Raw genomic sequence first — 20,000 nt, forward strand, 5'->3', positions numbered from 1 at the left:
ATTTCCAACTGGTCGTTGGCCGCCGTTTATCGTGTTCGTGGGAGGATGAAAAGGGGTGGAGAGAGAAAGGAAGAGAGTAAGAGAGATAAAAAAGGGAGTGAAACAACGAAACCTACCACACACAACAGCAGCCGCTGCCTACTGCCGACGCCGTACTCAGGTGGCCATGGTTACGAAGGACATTCGCTAATCGGTTGGTGGTGGTAGTAGAATGGAAAGGTAAGAGTAGCAGTAGTAGTGGTAATAGTTGAACTAGTAGCAATAGTATCGGTAGTGGTTTTGAGGGTAATTGTGGCACCATTTCTAGCACACTGTCAACTGTCGGCTCGTCGTCGGTCGGTACCATTTGTTCCGGTCTGATTCCCGTGTGTTCAGATTGCTCGAAGAACGAGAAAAAAAAAGGGAAAACAAGCTTCGCCATTCCTCTGTCTGTTTGTCTTTCTGTCTCTACCGTTGCTCTACCGTTGCTATGAAAGCTACATTTCTTTTGCTTCGAACTCCAACGACAGAGAACCAAAAAAAGAAAAAGAAAGAGAAATCACAAAGAAAGCAAACGCCCGTGTCGTTTCCGGTTCGTTACAAATGCAGCGATCGAGTGGGAAGGGGTGGCTAATAGTGTGCAGGAATTTTAGTGTACGATTTGAGCTTTGTTTATCATTTACCATTAAACCAGGAAGAGATGGAAAGCTAGAAGCGGGATACGGGATTATGCACTATGCAGCTCGGTTTTTGTTTCTGGTTAAGGATTCGTGCCGTTCGAGCACATCAACATCAACAACAACAAAAGAGAAAAGCTCTTGCATCCCCCCGAAAGTTAAACAATTCCTAAACGACATTACATGAGATAAATTCTTGCTCCAGTTTGATAACAAAAACAAAAACCAAAAAACATGCCTTTAATACCGAGATATACTTAGGGAGCAAATACTGGTTTTGGGATTGAAACATTCCAATCAACTGAATGAGATCCCAAGTTCTCCGTTTGTCACTAAAACGACAGCATAATGCAAAATATACTCGGAACAAACAAAGTCTAGAGTTGTAGTGATAAAGGAGCAAAATGTATGGCCTAAAACGTACTAATTTGTAATCCGACACCAGATGATGCATAACTAGCCAGTCTGTCTGGCCCCTCTCCCACATGGTTCACATGCAAGTCACGAAACAGGCTCACATGGGGTGCGGCGTGGCGTCGTGCAAGCCCCCTATTGCTCGTATGTTTGTTCTGGATGAAAGGGGAGGATTTTCTAAACCCAACGTCTTACTAGCTCCAAATTATGTGATACCATTGCAGGAGGACTTGAGAGAAACACAAAAAAGATAAGAAGACGTAACTAAGAAGGAAATGAGAAGGCGTACATTCCAAATACATCCGTAACAACAACATTTTGCAACTTTGGCGCAGGCCACAAAGTGCCCGGTTGAGAGGGACAAACATAATTCCGGATTCGCCATAAACAAACAAGCTTAGCGTGAGTAAGGATGATAAGGAGGTAGATACACTGCCATTGGTACAGGTGATTAAGTGCTGCGGTATATCTCGAACTCTTGTATCATAGAGCGTTCGGTTCGCAATCTAAACGCGGCCTATTCTGCGTTACGTCTTTGCTTTTAGTCAAGATTATCGGGTCCGATTCGATTCTTTTTCTACAAGACTTATTTCTTTGCTTTTTTTAAGTATTAGAAGGCGTGGTACTACTATTTGGCAAATTTCCGGGCAAATACAACAGATACACGCAGTTTTCTCGCGTGAGTTTTGCATTAAAATGTAGAGAGAAAGATCGAGCGACATAATAAGACAGACACAGAAAGACAGATAGAAAGAGAGAGAATGAGAGGTAATGTAAGATGCTTATGGTGATGTTGTGTATTTGTGCGTCGTGTTGTATTGTGCGTATCCCGTGTGGTTTGGCGTGTGTCGTTGAGTAAATAAAAAAAAAAAAAACAAAAACGAAACACGATCATAACCGCATCACAATCCCAGGAAAAGGTAAGTGAAAAGAAACACTAACGAAACTCAAACGAACGATTCACGTAAAACACGCGAACAGCAATGGGTGAAGAAGGAGGTAGTAGCCCGTGAAGAAGGGTGGTCAATATGATGAGTGGTAACATATAGGAGCTGAGTGAAACTTGCGCGTTATTCATATTTTTTTTAGGTTGAATCGAAATTGAGAGGAGAGAGCAGTACGAAAACACGATCGAATATGTTGGAGATACCATTCCAGAAGTACTTTCACAGTCACCAAAGGAGTATCAAACAAGCCGCATTCACATAATAAACGGGTGGTTAGTACCATTGAGTGTAATCCCAACAACTGGAAGGAAACGGAAACTAAACTGCAACGCAAAACGCGCAACCGCCGGATCCGGCGGATAACGAATTAGAAAAGAAACTCAAGCTCATTCCCATTGCGTAAAAAAGTAGTCTAACAAATTGTATTGAAACTTGGAAAGTCAAAGAGCAAAAAGATCAAAGAAGAAGAAACATAACCAAACAGAATGGACAAAACAAAACGCAACTTCTTGATCCTGTCATAATCGAAATGTGTAGAGCTCCTCCAGGGCGCGCTCGCATCAGCGCCAGACACACATACACACACACACACACGCGCACACAAAATAATCAACGGTCTATCGGAAATCGTTACCGAGCAAAAGAAAAGAGAGAACTGTCATTCACGCCAAAACGGTCTAGAATTATGTATAGAATAACCACGCTGCATACAAATAGTACATAAATTCGGCACACAGGCACAGTCAAAGAGAACAACTACCAGACAAAAAGGCGATGGCCATGTTTAAATGCTGGGCTCTGGGGGTTAATCATTGCATTACCATTGCAGTTTAGAGAGGAAGGCGGGCGGGGACGGCCAAATGGTGGGAAAATTAAACTTAGCATCGAGAACAAGCCTTTCCCGCTAGTGCTTGTGTGTATCAGTAGCATTCTTCTTCACTAGAAAAAGCTGAAAGAACATCGAACCTTTACAGTGTTTCATGTACGGATCTTTCATCACTAATATATGGTATACTTATATACGGTAAGTATCATGTACGCTAGAGAGTAACAGAGAGAAAGAGGAAGAGATAGAACTAATGATAAGTAAAGTGAAATTAAAGGGAATGGACAACGGAACAGGGAAAGCACAAACTAAAATAATTCAAAGAGTAAGGTAAAAAGACTTTGAAACGATAGGTTCTAGCAAATGCAAAATAATTGATTAGGAAATGAATAGCACTTGATACAAACCTATATTGGTTTTCATAAGAAAACAATATAGCGACAGAAACATAAATCAAAATATAGGAAAACAAATTAAAACAAGAAGAAAAAATGAAAGATAACGAACAGATGAATAGGAAAAAGGAAGGAGAAGAATAGAGATAGAGATAGAGAAAGAGGGAATATATATGTAGGTTTATATATATATTTATATGTTTATATAAAGAAAAATGAAAAAACTTTGTTTTTCATGCACACCTCAATTTTGCGTCCCTCAACCACAGTGCCGTGAAGACGTTCGCGTGCTCGCTCCGCCTCGCTACTATTAGCGAAGGTAACAAACCCGAATCCCTACATGCAAGGACAGAACAAGAAACATGCATTAAAACAGCGTCCGCTCAAAAACAACGTGCAACAAAAAATAGTATTATATATTATATCTGTATATTTATATATATTTATATAAGATAATGGTATCATTTTATCCGTAATTGTATTCTGGTTTGTAAAGGTTTTCTTTGGTTCTTGGGGGGAGGTTTTTTTTCTCGGTCATTGTTGCTCTCTTGCAGTCGTATGTAGTGTTCACAAAAACACGAATGTTGCCGGGGAGAGGGGTAAATGCGTGTCATTATTACTGGCATTTAAAAGCGGTCAGTGGGTGGTGGAACGAGCCAGGAAACGGGAAGTTCGTGGAATGATGGTGGATATGCTACGACTTGTTGTAATTTTCTGTATCGGAATCTACATACAGGGAATATGAGACACTTACTTGGGGATAAAAAATTGCAACAAAAACCTAGAAGTAACGCCACTTGGGGAAAAAGTTTAACGTTCGTAACAGTTGAAACTAAAATGTAGCGTTACCTTACAAAATTATGCATATCCAAAGCGTAAAAGACAGATTGCAAGCTCATCTCGTGGGTCTATTTCTTGTTGTAGAGAGTTTATTCATCCATCAATCCATCCATTTAGTAACATGGAATGTGAACGACTCCTGGCAAAGCTGTGCTACACGTAAGCGACTTGTTGTAAACATGCCATTTTGAAAGGCAACTAAAGGAAAAGGAAACTAAACGGACGATCAATCGATTTTGCCAGTTCGGTTTGAAGTAGTGTGGGTAAGTCTTTTACCATTTATCTGCCGTTTTGAATTGACGTAACCGCGCCCCAGTCTGTATAACTTTCGGTGGATACTCTACAATCTTCAATATTGTCTGCGCGCTGTTAAGCTGGTGTCGATGCCGTCGACCACGCGCGCCGTAAACTTATCCTACTGAGTTATTATAACTTTGATGGCGATAAAGAAAAAAAAATAAAAAATACACAGTAGCCCTGAGCCATGCCAATATGAAGTACGTGCGAGATTACGCAAAATGAGGGCGCGTATGGTATATTAAGCTCGTGTTACGTTTCATGTTCCGGTTCAACTTCGGGCAACAAAATAAAGCAATATATACCGGCAGAACGGTGGCCACTGTGCTGTGTTGCTGCCGTCAAAAGCAAGAAAGCGGATCAAAACGACCGCTGAGGCGGTAAAATCCGATAAAGTTCCGGGCCGTCAGGCGATGGTGATGCTGCAAAACTTTGATGGGTATTGTAGAACCCGCCATCACCAGTAACAAGTTTACATCACTGTTTCCGTCCCAAATTTGGCTAGCATGAAGGCTGGGATGAATGATACGAATACATTTCTGAGTTGGTAAAATGTAAAAAAAGGTTCCAAGACCGTTCCTATAACGGTTGCATGTTTGCTGCTGGTGTATGTTTCATTCAACCACAGCTGCTTGTAGCAGTCTATTTGCAAGGATCCTGCCACTTGAACGAAAGAGGGAAATCGATTATTTATTTAAAATTCTCACTGTCAAATTCAACAGAAATGTCGGTTCTAGATGTGTTGCACAGCATGCAATGGACGCAATTATCTTCCGTTACCATTGAGCAAACAAATGAGTTCCTTCTTCACCAGCCTCATGCCTTCTATCTCGTGAGGATTCGGAGTGAAATTAATGTAGCGTAATTGTAATAAAATGCTGCCCGTGACAGGTGACACTTCGCGGAAACTGGTGATTACATCGAAAACGTTCAACTGAGGCCGGTTTAGAAAGCCTAGACATTCAGCCGCGCCATTCTCGGTTCCGTGTTACGGGGGACGGTCTGGCCCAAGAGACGGGGCAGAAAAGTGATGGAACTGACTAAAAGGGATTAGGCAAGCTACAGCACCAAGGATCTACGAAAGCGTCAGTTTAAAACCGCCAACCGTTCCCCCCGCCATCATCTGCATGCACCGCACGCCAAATCAGAAATTGATCCTCGTCTTACGGCGGCTTTCCCATAGGCAGCCTAAGCGGGATATGTCAAAGCAGGGTTTCTGTCGCCGGTAATATTTCATGCTGGGTATTACATAGCGTTTGCCTCTTACTTATCGCTTTGCACCAGAAATCAACCAGAGAGAACTCAGGGAACTTTACGTAAACCGAAAACGATTAAAACCGGTAAATGTTTGAATCAAACGAGCCTACTTAAGTTTGTGAAAAAGTTCCCGAGGAAAATTTTGACGTTCACTGCATCGAAGATTCCTACCAAGACTACTTTGTTGCAAACAGACTTGCGTTTAGGGAAGAGAGTTATTTAATGTTTTCAACATCAACTAGGCATCGATTACTCACTTCCAACTAATACCGAACGAGCAAAAGATCGATCAACGTGGCACACAACTCCACAAAAAGTAAATGAAAATAACAAGTTTATGCCAAAAAACACATTCTCAGCTAGACGAAAATGTAATGATGATAGGTATGGAGAGCAGGGCAGATGATGGAAATGGATCTAATAGGCTACTTCAATGGTTCTACGTTATTTTGGTGACATTAACATAATAAGGATCGAGCACGATATTGAGCTACGATGAAAAATAATAACGATAATGATGAAGTGTTTTGAATTACTCAATTCAGGAAAAGCTTCTCGCCTCATTTAAGATGGTTTAACATCTAATTTTAATCACAAATCAGTATCGAATTATAAGCGAAACTAATGTTATGCATTTAACATTATGGATAGGGAAGAGACAATTTGAAAAAGACACAAAAATGAAAACAAACAGTCCAATACGTACGAGCAGCACAAAGAAAAAGAAATGCGACGATAGAATGGTGAAACCACTGCCACTTATGTATGTGGTTCATTGAAAAAAAAAAGTAACTTGAAGAAGAAAAAAAAAACACAGTAAAGCGATTGGCTGAGCAGTCTTGAAAGTGATCTAAAACATGAGTTACACAACATATGCAAAACGAACTCGCTCAATTTTCGAACGTGCGTGTGAGCTGAAACACGATCAGCATCCACCACCATGTCTCGCGAGGTGATTCAGCTAGGATGGATGGAGGCGCCATGATAGGTTTAGCGAACATTGTCTAAGTTAAAAAGTAACAACTACCATCCTGATTCGGCGTTTAGCAAGACGAAGTTAAAATAATAATTTCTCAAACAAACGGAGGGAAACGAAGGTGGTAGGGAAGGCACACTTATAGGAGAGAGGTGTAACAAGAGATAGAGGGACTCATCCAGGGAAGGGGGAATAGTAGCGACTGGCAGCAACATTACGGTGAAGAGTACAAGTGTAAGCAAGTACGATGTGTTGTGTGGTCCACGTGGTTTAACTTGTGAGATCCGGCGGAGGAAGGTGAAATGGCCAAAGTGGTCGGGTTGAGGATGGGTATGATTGGGTAATGTGGCTTTGTTTTCTCCCTACTTCTTTGGAGATGCAAGTTGGAGGAAGTTCCATTTTTTATTGCAAATTGTTTTCAAGCGATATTTCGGGTTAAATGTAAAATCATATCGTCTCAGGAATAGTATCACTACGTCTTATGAGGGATGTTCATAAGGTCAGCTACATATTTCGCTAGGTCGTTCGTCGTTAGAACCAGATGTTTGTCCTATAGATACCGTCTAAGGCCTTGGGAAATCATATCCAATGCAAACGCAAGGTTTGCGTGCGTATGCTCCATGAGCTTGAGCGTCTGATGCAGTTGGAAAAGATTTCCCAAGATCTGAGGGCCATCGAGCCACACAGAAGTATGCCTTCTCGGCAGTTGTTCTCGTGGAAAGCATTAGCAGTGTCCGCTAATCATTCTTCAGGTCTGGGGGGCGCTAACCGTCATCGTTGGTAAAGGGGAGCACATTTTTGAGCTCAAAAGCTGTTGTTGGGTTGTCCGTTGCCGAAAAATGAAATCATAAACCGTCGGGCATCTAAACGGGGCGTACATACCTTGCTTCCTCGTTCGTTGAAGATTATTTCCACATCCAGAATGGTACCGAATTGCTGCAGAAAGAGAGAGGGAAATAGAACGACGTTAGAAAAGCGTTCTCTCCTTACTCATACAAGCACCTCACTTACCCCAAACATTGATCGTAAATCGGGATCGCGAAAGCGGAACGGTATGTTGGAGACGTGGAGTCGCTTTGGTTGTGATTTGGATTCGGCCAGGGCCGTAACGGCGGCCACGGCGGCTGCTACACTTTGCGTCTGCTGCTGCTGCTGCTGTTGCTGTTGCGCCTGCTGTTGCTGCTGACTGCTGACTACCATCTGCTGCTGCTGTTGCTGACTCACTTGCTGTTGACCGTTGATCTGTTGCTGCTGCTGCTGTTGCAGTTGCGCCTGTAAGAGCGACGTTTGCTGTTGCTGGTGATGTTGAGCAAGGGCTGCGGCCGACGCGGAAGACGTCAAGGTGGGAGGTATGGCCGAGACAACGGTCGTAACGCCACCGGGCACGGAGCCCGCAGCCGTTACCACCATACCGGTGCTGGTGCTACCACTATTGCTCGTGTTGTTGACCGTGTTGTTGTTGCTGTTGTTGTTGCTGCCAATGTTGCTTATCGAATTGACTGCGGCGGCCATGGCTGCTGAGACGGCGTTGCTGGTGGCGGTGCAGCTGCTGCTGCCATTGCTGTTGCTACTGGTAACGCCACCGTTCAACGCAGCAACGGCGGCCGCGGCGGCGGCGGCTGCGGCAGCATCTGTGTTGGCACTTGTTACGTTGGATGCGTCCTGTTCCGATTGCTGCATTAGCTCGGACTGAAATGAAGAAGCGAACAAGACAATTCTCATAAATACACGGTCGCTAAGCTAAACATATTTTATTAAATTTTGGTAGATTGTTGTTTTCATTTTAGAAGTTTCACAAATAAAACATGACCGTACGTAAAGCTTACTTTACTTCGCGCAATGAATTATGAAGTAGACAGAATCTCCGTGAAGATCGCAATTTGCGATCGTATCCGACGATTCCGAAAATCTATTAGATAATTTTATTTATGAAGCTCGACTGTTAACACTCTGCGATAAAATCCCAAAACGACAGATGAGTTTATGTGAGTGCAGGATACGAGTATCGTACCACAATCCAAAATATCGGTCCCCTGCAAGCGTCGTTCACTTTCCCCGGATTCCAATATCGACGAATAGACGAGGGTATCATATTCATCGAACTAAAACCTTCGGCAGTGAGTCGCTACCGCTACCAGCGCGTACCGTTGGAGCCAGCGCGCAAAATGAGGTCGGTCCACAGGTGTACCTTTCGACGGAGAGAATGCCTTTAAGGTGCTGAAATTAAATTAAAAATAGTTTCACCTTTCTTTGCCGTCACCCCTGCATGATCTAGTGCAATCAGAGCTCCTGCCCCCCCAGGGGGGTCCGACATCCTCGCCCGGTGCTGCGCTGCTGATTGAGATGATTGGAAATAGGATCGAGAGGTTCCCCAGCTGGTGCTGGCTACAAACCTTTCAGACCGTTCCAAAGAAGTGGGAGGAAGACTTTGCTTTTCGAGTGAAATCCTAAAAGCAAGCAAATCGTGACAATACCGACGAGACAACCGCTCCTCTTTCCGCTCACCGTGCTCGTCCCTTTTTCTCGATTGTTACAAGCACGAGGACACCTTTCTCATTCACTGGTAGGGTTCGTGATTTTTCTATTCTGATTGAATTATATCCGCACCCCGTATAGCAGCCAGAGGCACGCAAAAGGATTATAGGTCCGGATTCCAGAAAGGTACGAATGTCCAATCAGAATAGCAAGAAGGGAAGATTGGAATGCTTCATAGTAAAAACCACTTTCCAGGATCTTTTCGCTTGCCACTCGTCTGGCGGTGCTGGTTGTGCTACGAAACAATTTGACATCCGAGCACAAACGTTGTTCATAAGCGAAGATGAAAGGTAAAAATCGGAGAATCGTCCTGTCATGACGGACTTTCTACCGGAGGAATCCGTTGCTCCGTATGTGTGTGGTTGTGTGTATGTGACTTACAAACTCTCATCTTTCACACGAAGGAAGGCATTACTTCTTTCGTCTTTCGTCTGGTCGGTACTACATTCCCCTGTTGTAATGGTTGGAAATAACTTTGTTTTCCTTCGAATAGCGTGCGTTCCTTTCTTCTCGTGCATACTTCTGGCGTGGCAAGAGATTATAGGAATCCACAGCACACACAGCAGCGTACCGGTAGATCGGTTGATAGCGAGTGCAAAATGAATAGGGATCGTTTTTCACAAACAACACTCTTATCACACCTTCGCATAGTTGCGTCAAATCTCAGGTGGCCGCAAAAGAGAAGAGATTCGATGAGAGAGGGAGTAGAGGGGCAACGTATGGGAACATAAATTCCGATTCCGTGCGAAAGAACGAACGGAGGATTAAGGGAACTTATCTGTATCGAAATTTAAGACCCTCGCAGAGGCAACTAGAGCTCAAGGAGATGCTAAAAGGATGAATATATTCAGTGGGTCCGATCGGAGGCGAAAGTTAATAAATAACATCTCGTGGTGCTGCTGCTGCTGCTGCTGCTGATAGAGATGAAGTGGCACACCACCGCCTAGTGGTGGCCGCTATACGTTTGTTTCAAGTTGAACTGCTCAAACACCGGCGGCGTACGTGAGCGATAGTAGACCCAGCACCTTGAATGGGTAAACGAAGGAGTGCGAGGGTAAAGTTTCTTCCCAGTACTACCACGCGCAGAATCTTCGGTGGATACGCGCGATATGCTTGATATACGGCTGACAGTGAAACATGACCCCTTTCACCGACCGACCAACCGACCGACCCGTTGCCATTTTCTCGTTCGCATATTTAGTTGAAACGCTAGTTCATTAAACGCGAAACCGATATCGTAACACAAACATCCCGCGCCACCTATATGTATTCTGTAATCAATATGCGTTTGGTGGGGAGGGGAGGGCGGGGAAAGCGGAAAAACTTTCTCTCCTTCGATAGCACGAAGAATGAGTGAGCCGGTGCTCTGACTTCTGCGGTAAGATAAGATCGAATACAAATCTTTTAGTGAGCACAAAATGGCGTAGTAACTAAGGTACTAGCAGTGGCGCAGAACCATGAGGGACTCGTGGAAAAAGAAACGATACAGCTAGCCAACAGTGGACCGCACTCCTTCTGTCCGCTTCGTTATGCAACAGAGAGGATGCTGCACCACCGCGATCGTTAGTATCATTTACGAAGCGCGCAATTTGCATCTTGCCCTCAGAACCGAGGACGAGAACTAGAGAGAGAAAGAGAGAGAGAAAATGTGACTTTTTTATGCCATTCCTTGTGCTTTGCACACTTACAAATTTATTCCAACTTTGCATTTCTTGTGCCCAGCTCGTGCTTAAGATAACAGGCCACGGTATGGCGGATTGTTAGAAGTTATTTCCTTTTCCTCTCTCTGTGTCACACTTCAGTGGGAACGGGATTAAGCCATCCTAGCAGCACGGATTTGTTGGTTAGAGGAGGTCCGTTAGCTCTAAATAGGCTTCGCGTTCGAAGCATAAAACCACATAAACACGGAAGCTGCAGGATCTCTTATCAGTCGGCAGTGTGTTTGTGGGGGGTTTTTTTTCTTCTCAATATTTCCTCTAGTTAAGGGATGCAACTGAGTTCGTAAGCCCTTATTAGTGGTTGGTCTATGGCGCCAGTTGCGGTCCACCCGAAGTTTCTTCATCAATTTGATTGCTTCCTGCGAGGTCGACTTGTTTTACATTCCCCGAGTGTTTCGCTCAAGTGTTGCAGAGCGGTGCACCATTTCGAAGGATTTGCTGCATCGGAAAACCCGAAGAAAGGAAGCATAAGTTCCGGAACACCTCCTCCGAGCGCACCGAGCGCGAGATGCACGCCCCTTGAAAAATGGGGGTTTTTGTGTTTTGCACAAAAAAATAAAAATAAAATCCGTTACAGGTGAGCGCAACGCGGCGGTCTTCTTCCGTGCACCAGTGGACATAACCCATTTTTTTTGCTTCCTCTGACCATCTTCCTCTTGCTTTGTCCGCCTTTGCTCGATCCTTTCATCGTGGGATCTGTAATCTAAGCTAGGTAATGGCGATGAGTTATGGTCAAAGTTTTTACTCCTCCATTTTTTTTCCGCTGTCTTTTCCGCTGCCACAGATTTCCGGCTTTTCCGGGGTCTCGTCCGGCACACGATGCTTCCTACCTTTGCATGAGCAGCAGCAGCAGAAAGAAAAATGTTGCTCGATAGCATCGGAAAGATGACCGGACCCGGACCCGGACTCGGACCCCATCCGGCCGTAACTTCTTTTCTTTTATTCATATTTACAGCATCGTCTCTCCCCGGCCGGCGAGAGATAGTTGGACAAGCAAGCCGTTGGTCGGATGAGGAAAGTTGCTCGATCGAAGTAACACGGTTCAATAGCCTCCATGAGGAGTTGGTGTGCTACCGACCATCGGTGCCTGCTTTGATGGTGTTGGATAGAGAGTTCGGAAATTCGAAAAGAAACTGCCACAAATGGCATCCCACCCCCCTTCTGGCGTCGATCGGAGTAGCCTTTGATAACAGAAGGAACGACTACTAGCCCACGTGCCAGTATGTCACCGAGCAGGAACCGTCCGGTACGGGAAAATGGAAATATGATAAATGCGCTTAACGGTCGGTGAGCCGGGAACCGTGAAAGCAGCTTACTCTCTCCATCTCTCTCTCTCCCTAGTGGGAAGTTTTCTCGGAAATAAAGAAGATTTATCGAAGATGCACCACTGCACCATCGGCATCGGCAAGAATAAGAGGAGCTTGGGGTGCGCGGGAAAGCAATGAATTCGATTGTGCAATACAACGGGATGCAACAGGATTTAGAGATAACTTATTCAGGCGGAAGCGAAGCAACTCGCCTTTCGTCGGAAATGGTGCGCGCATGAATATTTCCTACACATAATGTGTCACGAACTGTGGAGCAGCTGCGTCGACTAGTAGTCGACAAATGGCTGACGACAGGTGCGCGCGTGTGTATGTGTGCGTGTGTGTGTGTGTTTTTGATAGCTGAAAGCTTAAAGTTTGTTTGGCGAAATTCGTTTTACGATTGTCAAGTGAAAAAAAAAACTACACCACAATAATGGGCCGCGCACAGAAAGCTGCTGGGAAGAAGTTATCATCATTCCGGTAACTCCGGTTAATCGGTTGTTAAATAAAACCTGTTCACATAATAATGATCCAATTTCCGCCGGCTGCTGCTGCTGCTGCTGCTCACCACACCACATCACGTTCACGACGCAGCTCGGTCCACCGTGTTGATGTGGTTGTGGTGCTTGTGGCGCAGATGATGATGTGTACTTTGTTGTGAGCATGTCAATGTCGATCGGGTGGGGCTTAGATGCGGGCCGGGCAAAGCCGGGATACAAGGATTGCCGGGGTCGTGAATAGCCACGCCACGCAGCACACGTGGCGCATCTAATGATGGAACGGGATGGAACCCATAAAACGCAAGTCGCGCGAGTCGTCCATTGAGACGTTTCCCTTTTTTACTACCATTTGCTGCTACGCAGTGCTTTGCACGTGCACGAGCGTGTATATGTGTGTGCATGTGTGCTAGTCGTTAATGCGAAACACCATTAAAAACCGGGTCCACCACCGTGGGGAGTAGACGCGAAATGGAGGCGCATGGTAGGGACACGTGCACAACGCTTTGTTTACTGCCTCCGCCCCGTTTAAGGCCCGCGTATTGTGCGTGTGTGTGTGTGTGAACCGCGGAGCATATGAATGGGTTATGAGGGTATGTAAGGTAAGCGTCAGTCCCCGTTATTACTTTATGGTGTATTTGTTGCGGCACTGCTGTTCGTATTCAAATCGAACAAAATCAATTGCAGCAAATGGAAGGGAAGAAGCCTCTCGGTGATGTATGCACACCCACACACATTTATCATTGAATTAACCAGCTCCCGATTGTTTAACCTGTTCTCGGTATGAGCAATTCGCGGAAGAAATGAACGCACCTGTCTGCCAATCACATCTTTACCGAGAAAAATCGGAACAAAAGGGGGGGGGGGGGGGGAAAAAAGTACACAGAAAATAAGTTGACAATCGCACTTGACAGGCGACAGGGCAGGAGGAGGAGGAGGAAGAGTGGGCATGATTTTAATTTCTGCTCATGTCACCAGGGGGTTCCTCACTCACTCACTCATGTCCTTCTGCTGGTAGCCACTCGAATTGAATTGAATCGAATCGAACCGATCTGCTGTCGAAATTGGAATTGAATGCGCCCTTAAATTGAGGTACCGTTATGCTGAACATGACACTTGTTACGTGTCAGTTCGGGTTTCCAGCAACAGCAGCAGCAGCAGCAGCAGATCGAGCAGAGGTGACACAAATTCCACTTAAAACACCAATAAACTGCGTCCATCCATTCGATTGCAGGTGGTGTTATGCTCTCTTTCTCTCTCTCTCACTCGTCCTATCTGGGATATGCTTAATCAAAAAGGAATCGACCTGCGTCTGGCAGTGTACACGTGACAGCCAGATGTGTGTATGTGTGTGTGTGGCCTCTCGTTATTATGTACCGTCCGATATCGATTTACACGTGTTCATGCTACCCTCACTCCGCTATTGCATTAAATCGTGATAAATGTTTCTCATCGTTGGCGATTCCTCGTCTGCACACACACACATGTCTCTCTCTCTCTCTCTCTCTTTCACTCCCGGAATGGAAGGAGTTAATGAAAGTGCGGGATCTATTTTGTTCTCAGCTTTCTCGTCCTTCAGATGGCCAGGCCGCTGCCCTTTTGCGGTTTAATGTTTGTGTGGGCGCACGGCAAATGTGGGATGGGTTTCCAGGGTTTTACTGTAGCTTGTCTTGACGAAGACGAAGCAGCTTACAGGAAGCGGGTAGGGACCAACGAAGCAACGAAGGTTGTTGGGATGATGAGGGGGAGGAATGAATTCATTTGCCATTTGGCTGTAATAGGATTAGCTTCTCGCATCTTGATCTTCCCATTTTCCCCGGGTGTGCTCATTTCACACAGACTCGAGGCTATCCTTCGTTGTCCTTGTGTCCGTACGTGCGTGTGTGTGTGTGTGCGTGTGTGTGTCTTAATACCATCAAGGGACACAACGCTTACCAAGGCAAACCGTTTCATGCTTCATAATGAATCAATCATGTGAGCGGAATGTAATCAAGTTTATGTTATGTTTATTCAGGACCACCACTACCACTACCACCACCACCACCACCACCACTACGACATGATAAGCGCACAAGCAGAGCCATCGTATAATTAGTCGTTCAAACAATCATATTTATCGCCACATGGTGAGACAATCGCCAAGAAGTACGCAAGCAGCAGCCGCAGATGTAGATCTGGAAAATCGTAACATTGCGTCGTGTGCTGAAGCACTCACACACACAAACGCCAGGCTTCCAATAAAAGGTGCCGGGGAGGTGGAAATACACCTTCGCTTCTGGTGGGGTCAAAAAAAGAAGAGAGGTTTGAACATCTTAAAAGGTCCCATGAGGGATAAACAATAATTTGCGCAAGCAACAATAACATCTCTCCCGTTCCACTTGCCCTGTCTTCGGTCCGCAGAACGCACCGTTCGCTGAAACTGGACAGGTCGTACTCGCCCCCTGAAGAGAACCAGAGGGCCACCAACCAAAAACACAATTTTCCACTTAGCCTTCTGCTGGGTGGGTCGCTAGCGGTGGCTAGAGCCTGGAAAGGTGCAATTTTCCATTTATATCCATTAAAAATTATGTTGCCCCGGTTGGTGCGAACGAATCGCGCCCGCTAAAACTCCTCTCGGTCGGTTGTTGTTCGCTGAAATGGCTTTAGTCCATATTCCGGCGTCACTATCCCGGGAACGGAAACTTTGCACTCTGGCCGACGCTTAGCAGAGCGGACGCGAAGCTCTCGAGATTTATGTCGTCCGGCATTATGGCGCGTGAGAGAGATGTAAGCACCTTGCTGCGAGGGAGAAAATCTAATAATTGCTCAACCATCATTATGGCAATCTGGCTCGATACCAAAAAACAAAAAAAAAAGGAACAAAAACATTCTGTCGCGCTCCCGAGGAAGAAATCTGAGCCAAGAGGATATGATAATTCAGGGCAGCACCAAGATCATCGCAACTGAACGTGTAACGAATGGCGACCCCTGCTATGGGTTACCTGCTCCTCACATTAGCCTTATTGGTTTGGTTACTGGAGCACTCCCAGGCCACTTTTTTGTCCGGTTTTTTTATACAAGCGTAGTGGAACGAGTGAAAGGCGATGTGTTTGCAAGAATGTCTGGGTCCGAATGAGTCGGAGGCAGATGGAAGGTCGCGACTGATGCATGCTGTTCGGCGCTTCAGCGCGAGTCTCATTATTTTCGAGACTACAATTGCTGACCCAATTCTGCTTTGCTGTTCTGGTTCCTTTATCCTCGCTGGAATGGAAACTGTGACGAAGGTCTTTGCTGGTACTGCTGCTGCTTCTGCTCCTGCTCCTGCTCCTGTGTAGTTACTTCACAGACATACACACACACATACGTGAGTCATGGAGTTGTTGAATGGAGCACCCGGATGTAAGCATCCGAAGGAAGCGAACCCCGAACCTGGGAACTGGGACTGTGCCTCTGGCCAGCACACAGCACACGTTAATGCACACAAAAGAAGGACAATCCGCCACATCCTCGCGGGATCGAGCGAGCGAGCGAGCGAGAGTCGAGATAGCAATACCGACGACGGGTCCAGTGGTCCTCGGGCCCCGGAAGTGAACATTAAATTGCTTTTTCAAACCACTAATGGTGCATCATGCCAGCGTTCCAGGGAGGACGAGAAGGATGATGATGATGATGAAGGATACCGTCGGGTCGGTGAAATGAAAGGCTATTAGCATGACAATTGAGAGCGCCGTTTCCTCCCCCCAGATTCCGGATTTCTGCCAATTCTGCCGGAAAGGGCCGGCCGGCCGCGTGGCTACGCGTGTGGTTTAGATACATTTTCTTGAATGGCGACGTTGAAACGGAAAGAGGAAGTGCATCATTAAAAATTACTTAGAAAATAAAGGAACGTTTGAGTTTGATAGCAGAGATCAGAACCGAACAGAAATAGGACAGAAGCCAGGGGAAGGACTGGCTATGCTATCCCTTCGGCTAAACTTAGAAGAGACATGTAACTAGGGGTTGTATATGCCAGATCATCCATCAAATTCCCAACAAACCAGCAACGAGGAAGTGATTGCAGAGAGCACAAGGAAGTAACTAAATTCCTGTGGAAGAGAAGCATGTAACAATCCGGCAGTTCGCCTTTCGGCAGAAGAAAAAAAAAACATCTACATCATCACCAAACAAAGGAGTCAGCTCTCTCCCCAAATTGATGGCATCGTCGTTCGATTTGATTGCCACAGGTCAGGCCAATAAATCAGATAAAGTGCAGCTAGCTGCACACCGGCTGCAACTACCATCTCTCTCTTCTCTCTCTCTCTCTCTCTCCCCACTCCACATTCGCGTTTAACAGATGATTGCGAGCTGGATGATGAATGCACTCCACTCTCTCTCTCTCTCTTTTTCTCCCTAGCAGCCTAACTGACTGGTTTTGGTTGGTCACTGCCGGCGAAAAATGGCGAGCGTTTGCGGAAGATAAATGTGTTAGAAACGTGATTGACATTTCTCTCGCTCTCTAAACACACGACACCCACGGGCACTCGAATTTGTCTCGAGGCTTCCAGGCGAGGAAAAGGGCACCACCACCATATGGTGGGGGAAGGAGAGCGGCATCGCCGTTTCCGTTTTGGTCAGCGAAAACAATCGAGTTTCAAAAAGCAAACGGACTCCTCCGTTGATAACGATGGCATCCCTTGCCCCGTGGCATCGTTGGCGGGGGAGCATTTCTCCAGTCGCAAGTGTGGATGGCGAAAGCAAAAACTCATAGACGGGCTGCCGCAGCTGCTTGCGAAGCTGTGTGCGAAGAAGTCCAATGTGCGCGTTTCGTAACTCACTTGAGACCTACGTCGAACGTTGTGGCCGGAAGGGGGGCATGACATACTTCTATTTTTTTTTCTTGTTATAACAAAAATCGTTTCTGACTTTTGCTTCTACACTATCGCAGCAGCACCGTATGTGTCCGAGCGATTGGCATTGATTGGTGAGCATGGATTAGGGTTGCTTGCGGGATGAAAAATGATGATAATAATGCCGAGCCGAACCTTGCAATGCAATGTCGTAAGCTCTCGGAAAACCTCCAACAAAATGGTCTTAATGACAGGAAGCGTGACGGCTTCTGTATGTGTGTGTGTGCGTGTGTGGTGTAACCTAATTATGAAACACTTATTCCATTTGAAAAGAATGCAACGGTGTGAGGGATGAAGCACAACTCAATTGACCCCCTCACACACACACATACAACGGAATGTAACCTTTTCTCGAGAAGGTTGGAGGTTTTGTCAGCCAAACCCCAACCCCAACCCAAGAGCCGTCCTGCTTTCACTCGACACGCGGCGCATTATCACTGGTGCTCATTAAAAATGTCCTCGTTAAAAACGTACGCCAGGTCTGCCCGTGCACCAGTACCACCATCCGGTTCCCCCTCCCCCCCGAGGCGGTGAGAATGAGAACTCAACAACACCCCCTGATCCTGGGCGCACGCAGTGTGCTTCTGCTCCCTTTTCACAGTGTCTTCCTGTAGCGGTGTGACCTGCTGTGCGCCTTTGTGTGTGTGTGTGTTTGTTGCTTCGTTTCGCACACAACAATGTAACTTGATTTTCCATTGTTGCGCCTGACCCCAATATTTAACGCGGAGAGGGGATGGTGTGGTTGTGATTGCTTTGGCCCCCCGAACGAACGAGGAAACTCTTCGCGCACCACGTGGCAAAGGTAAGGTAAAATTAAAATTAGATTCAATTGTAACCCTTGCCCCCCCCTTTGCAGTGGTAGCAGTTTGTTCTTTGACAGAACGGAAATGAATGCTTCATCGTTTTGCCGCTGGCACTGGTTGGCTTTGTGGAGAGAGTGTGTGTGTAAGGGTGTCAGGAGTGAGCAGAAGGGGCGAATCCATTCCATGATGGTACAAACGCCGTGTTGTTGCACCATGGGTCTCGTCGTTCACTCCACGCGGGGTACGCGTACCACGAGCATATAATTATGAGTTTCAGTAATTAAGGTGCTGCGGCGTCGGTGCGCTACGGTTTGGCAAATGATAATCGCTGCCAGTCGGCGCAGCGAACCGTGTAGCGGATAAAGTTTTGCAATAAATGCCGAACGGTATCAAGGCTTAGAGGGCAGAAAATGTTTGCTAAATAATCACCTCAATACAGAAAGAGAGAGAGAGAGCGAGAGAGCGAATGAATTGATTTTTTTTTTTTTTTTTTGGTAACTTACGGGCGGAGCCGTATTTATTAAGATAATAGGGAGAATAAAGTAAAGTAAAGTAAGCAGGCATTTCCTCCTGCCCTGGAACCCTTATACCGGGGGGACTCGGTGATTAAACTTAATCTTAAGCCTAGTTAACAAAAATGCCAGACTAGCTGGCCTGGTGACGGATAAAGGGCGGTGTAGATCGCGTGGAGACGCTTCGGAGGCGGGCGCCTCATCGATCTTCCGGCATCGCTATTGGCTATCGCACCTTGGGCGGTATTCTATCTCCTTGGGCGGTATTCGACTATCGCATTTGGCAACAGTGGCATTTATTTCGGCTCGCTCATCGTCGGCTTCGCGGAATGATTACCCTGTGGGAAGAGCGGAGCATTAGTGTCTTGTGTGCCAGGGACGATGTTGATATCCGACGCGCAGAGACACTCTGGCGCCGGTCTTCTACTCCCTGATGCAGCTGCCGTTGCTTATCTGGAGCCAAGGGACTGAGTCGACGGGGTGCCAACGATCACGGCTAAACAGAGAAGAACATGGACAACATAAACTACGGGGATGGGAAGAACAGGAGGAAAGCTACTCTACACGTCGATTCCCACTTCCCGCGCAAAGTTGTATATTATTTTCAGTAGTACCATGTCTTGCGCCGCCAGGACATCCCGGATGGGAGCCCCGCACCGCCCACCAGCCGCCGTGAAGGCCTCCACAAATGCGGGTCTTGCCGGCTCGAAATCCACGCAGGACCACAGAAGGTGATCGAAATCGTGGAATCCTTCGCCACAGCCGCAGACCTTTGAGTCGGCCAAACCAATACGATGGAGGTGCGTGCTAAGCGCGAAATGATTAGACCGAAGCCTGGACATCATCCGCACGAAGGCACGTCCCATCTTGAGGCCACTAAACCACGGTCGGAGCGATACTCTGGGCGCAATGGAGTAGTGGAACCTTCCGAGCTCTCCCTCGTCCCAGTCCCTCTGCCATCTTTCGAGGCAGAGTCGCTGAGACAAATGAAGAAACTCGTTGGGGTGGGTCATCCGAACGAAGACGGGACCTTCCAAGGCGCCTTGCTTGGCCAACTGGTCCGCCATCTCGTTGCCCGCGATGCCGCAGTGAGAGGGGACCCAGACAAGCGAGATACGAAACTCTTGTCGAAACATGGAGCTCAAGAGCTCCACC

The 20,000-nt window shown here is 46.4% G+C and overlaps 1 protein-coding gene across 7 annotated transcripts in view; it reads right to left on the minus strand.

Moving 5' to 3' along the window:
* Nucleotides 1-20,000, minus strand: part of LOC125954990 (RNA binding protein fox-1 homolog 2) — a 149,695-nt gene that overhangs the window by 31,061 nt on the left and 98,634 nt on the right. For 5 of the 7 annotated variants that reach the window (XM_049685770.1, XM_049685776.1, XM_049685771.1 and 2 more), the window contains exons 4-6: nt 7,620-8,297; nt 7,491-7,544; nt 3,482-3,574 (exon numbers count right to left, since the gene is read on the minus strand). In XM_049685770.1, the coding sequence (XP_049541727.1) occupies nt 3,482-3,574; nt 7,491-7,544; nt 7,620-8,297 (825 nt within the window). The remainder of the gene's footprint in view (nt 1-3,481; nt 3,575-7,490; nt 7,545-7,619; nt 8,298-20,000) is intronic. The other 2 variants (XM_049685775.1, XM_049685773.1) reach the window with 1 other exon arrangement.

The sequence above is a fragment of the Anopheles darlingi genome, chromosome 3 (genome assembly GCF_943734745.1).
Source record: "Anopheles darlingi chromosome 3, idAnoDarlMG_H_01, whole genome shotgun sequence".
Classification (NCBI taxonomy): Eukaryota; Metazoa; Arthropoda; class Insecta; order Diptera; family Culicidae; genus Anopheles; species Anopheles darlingi.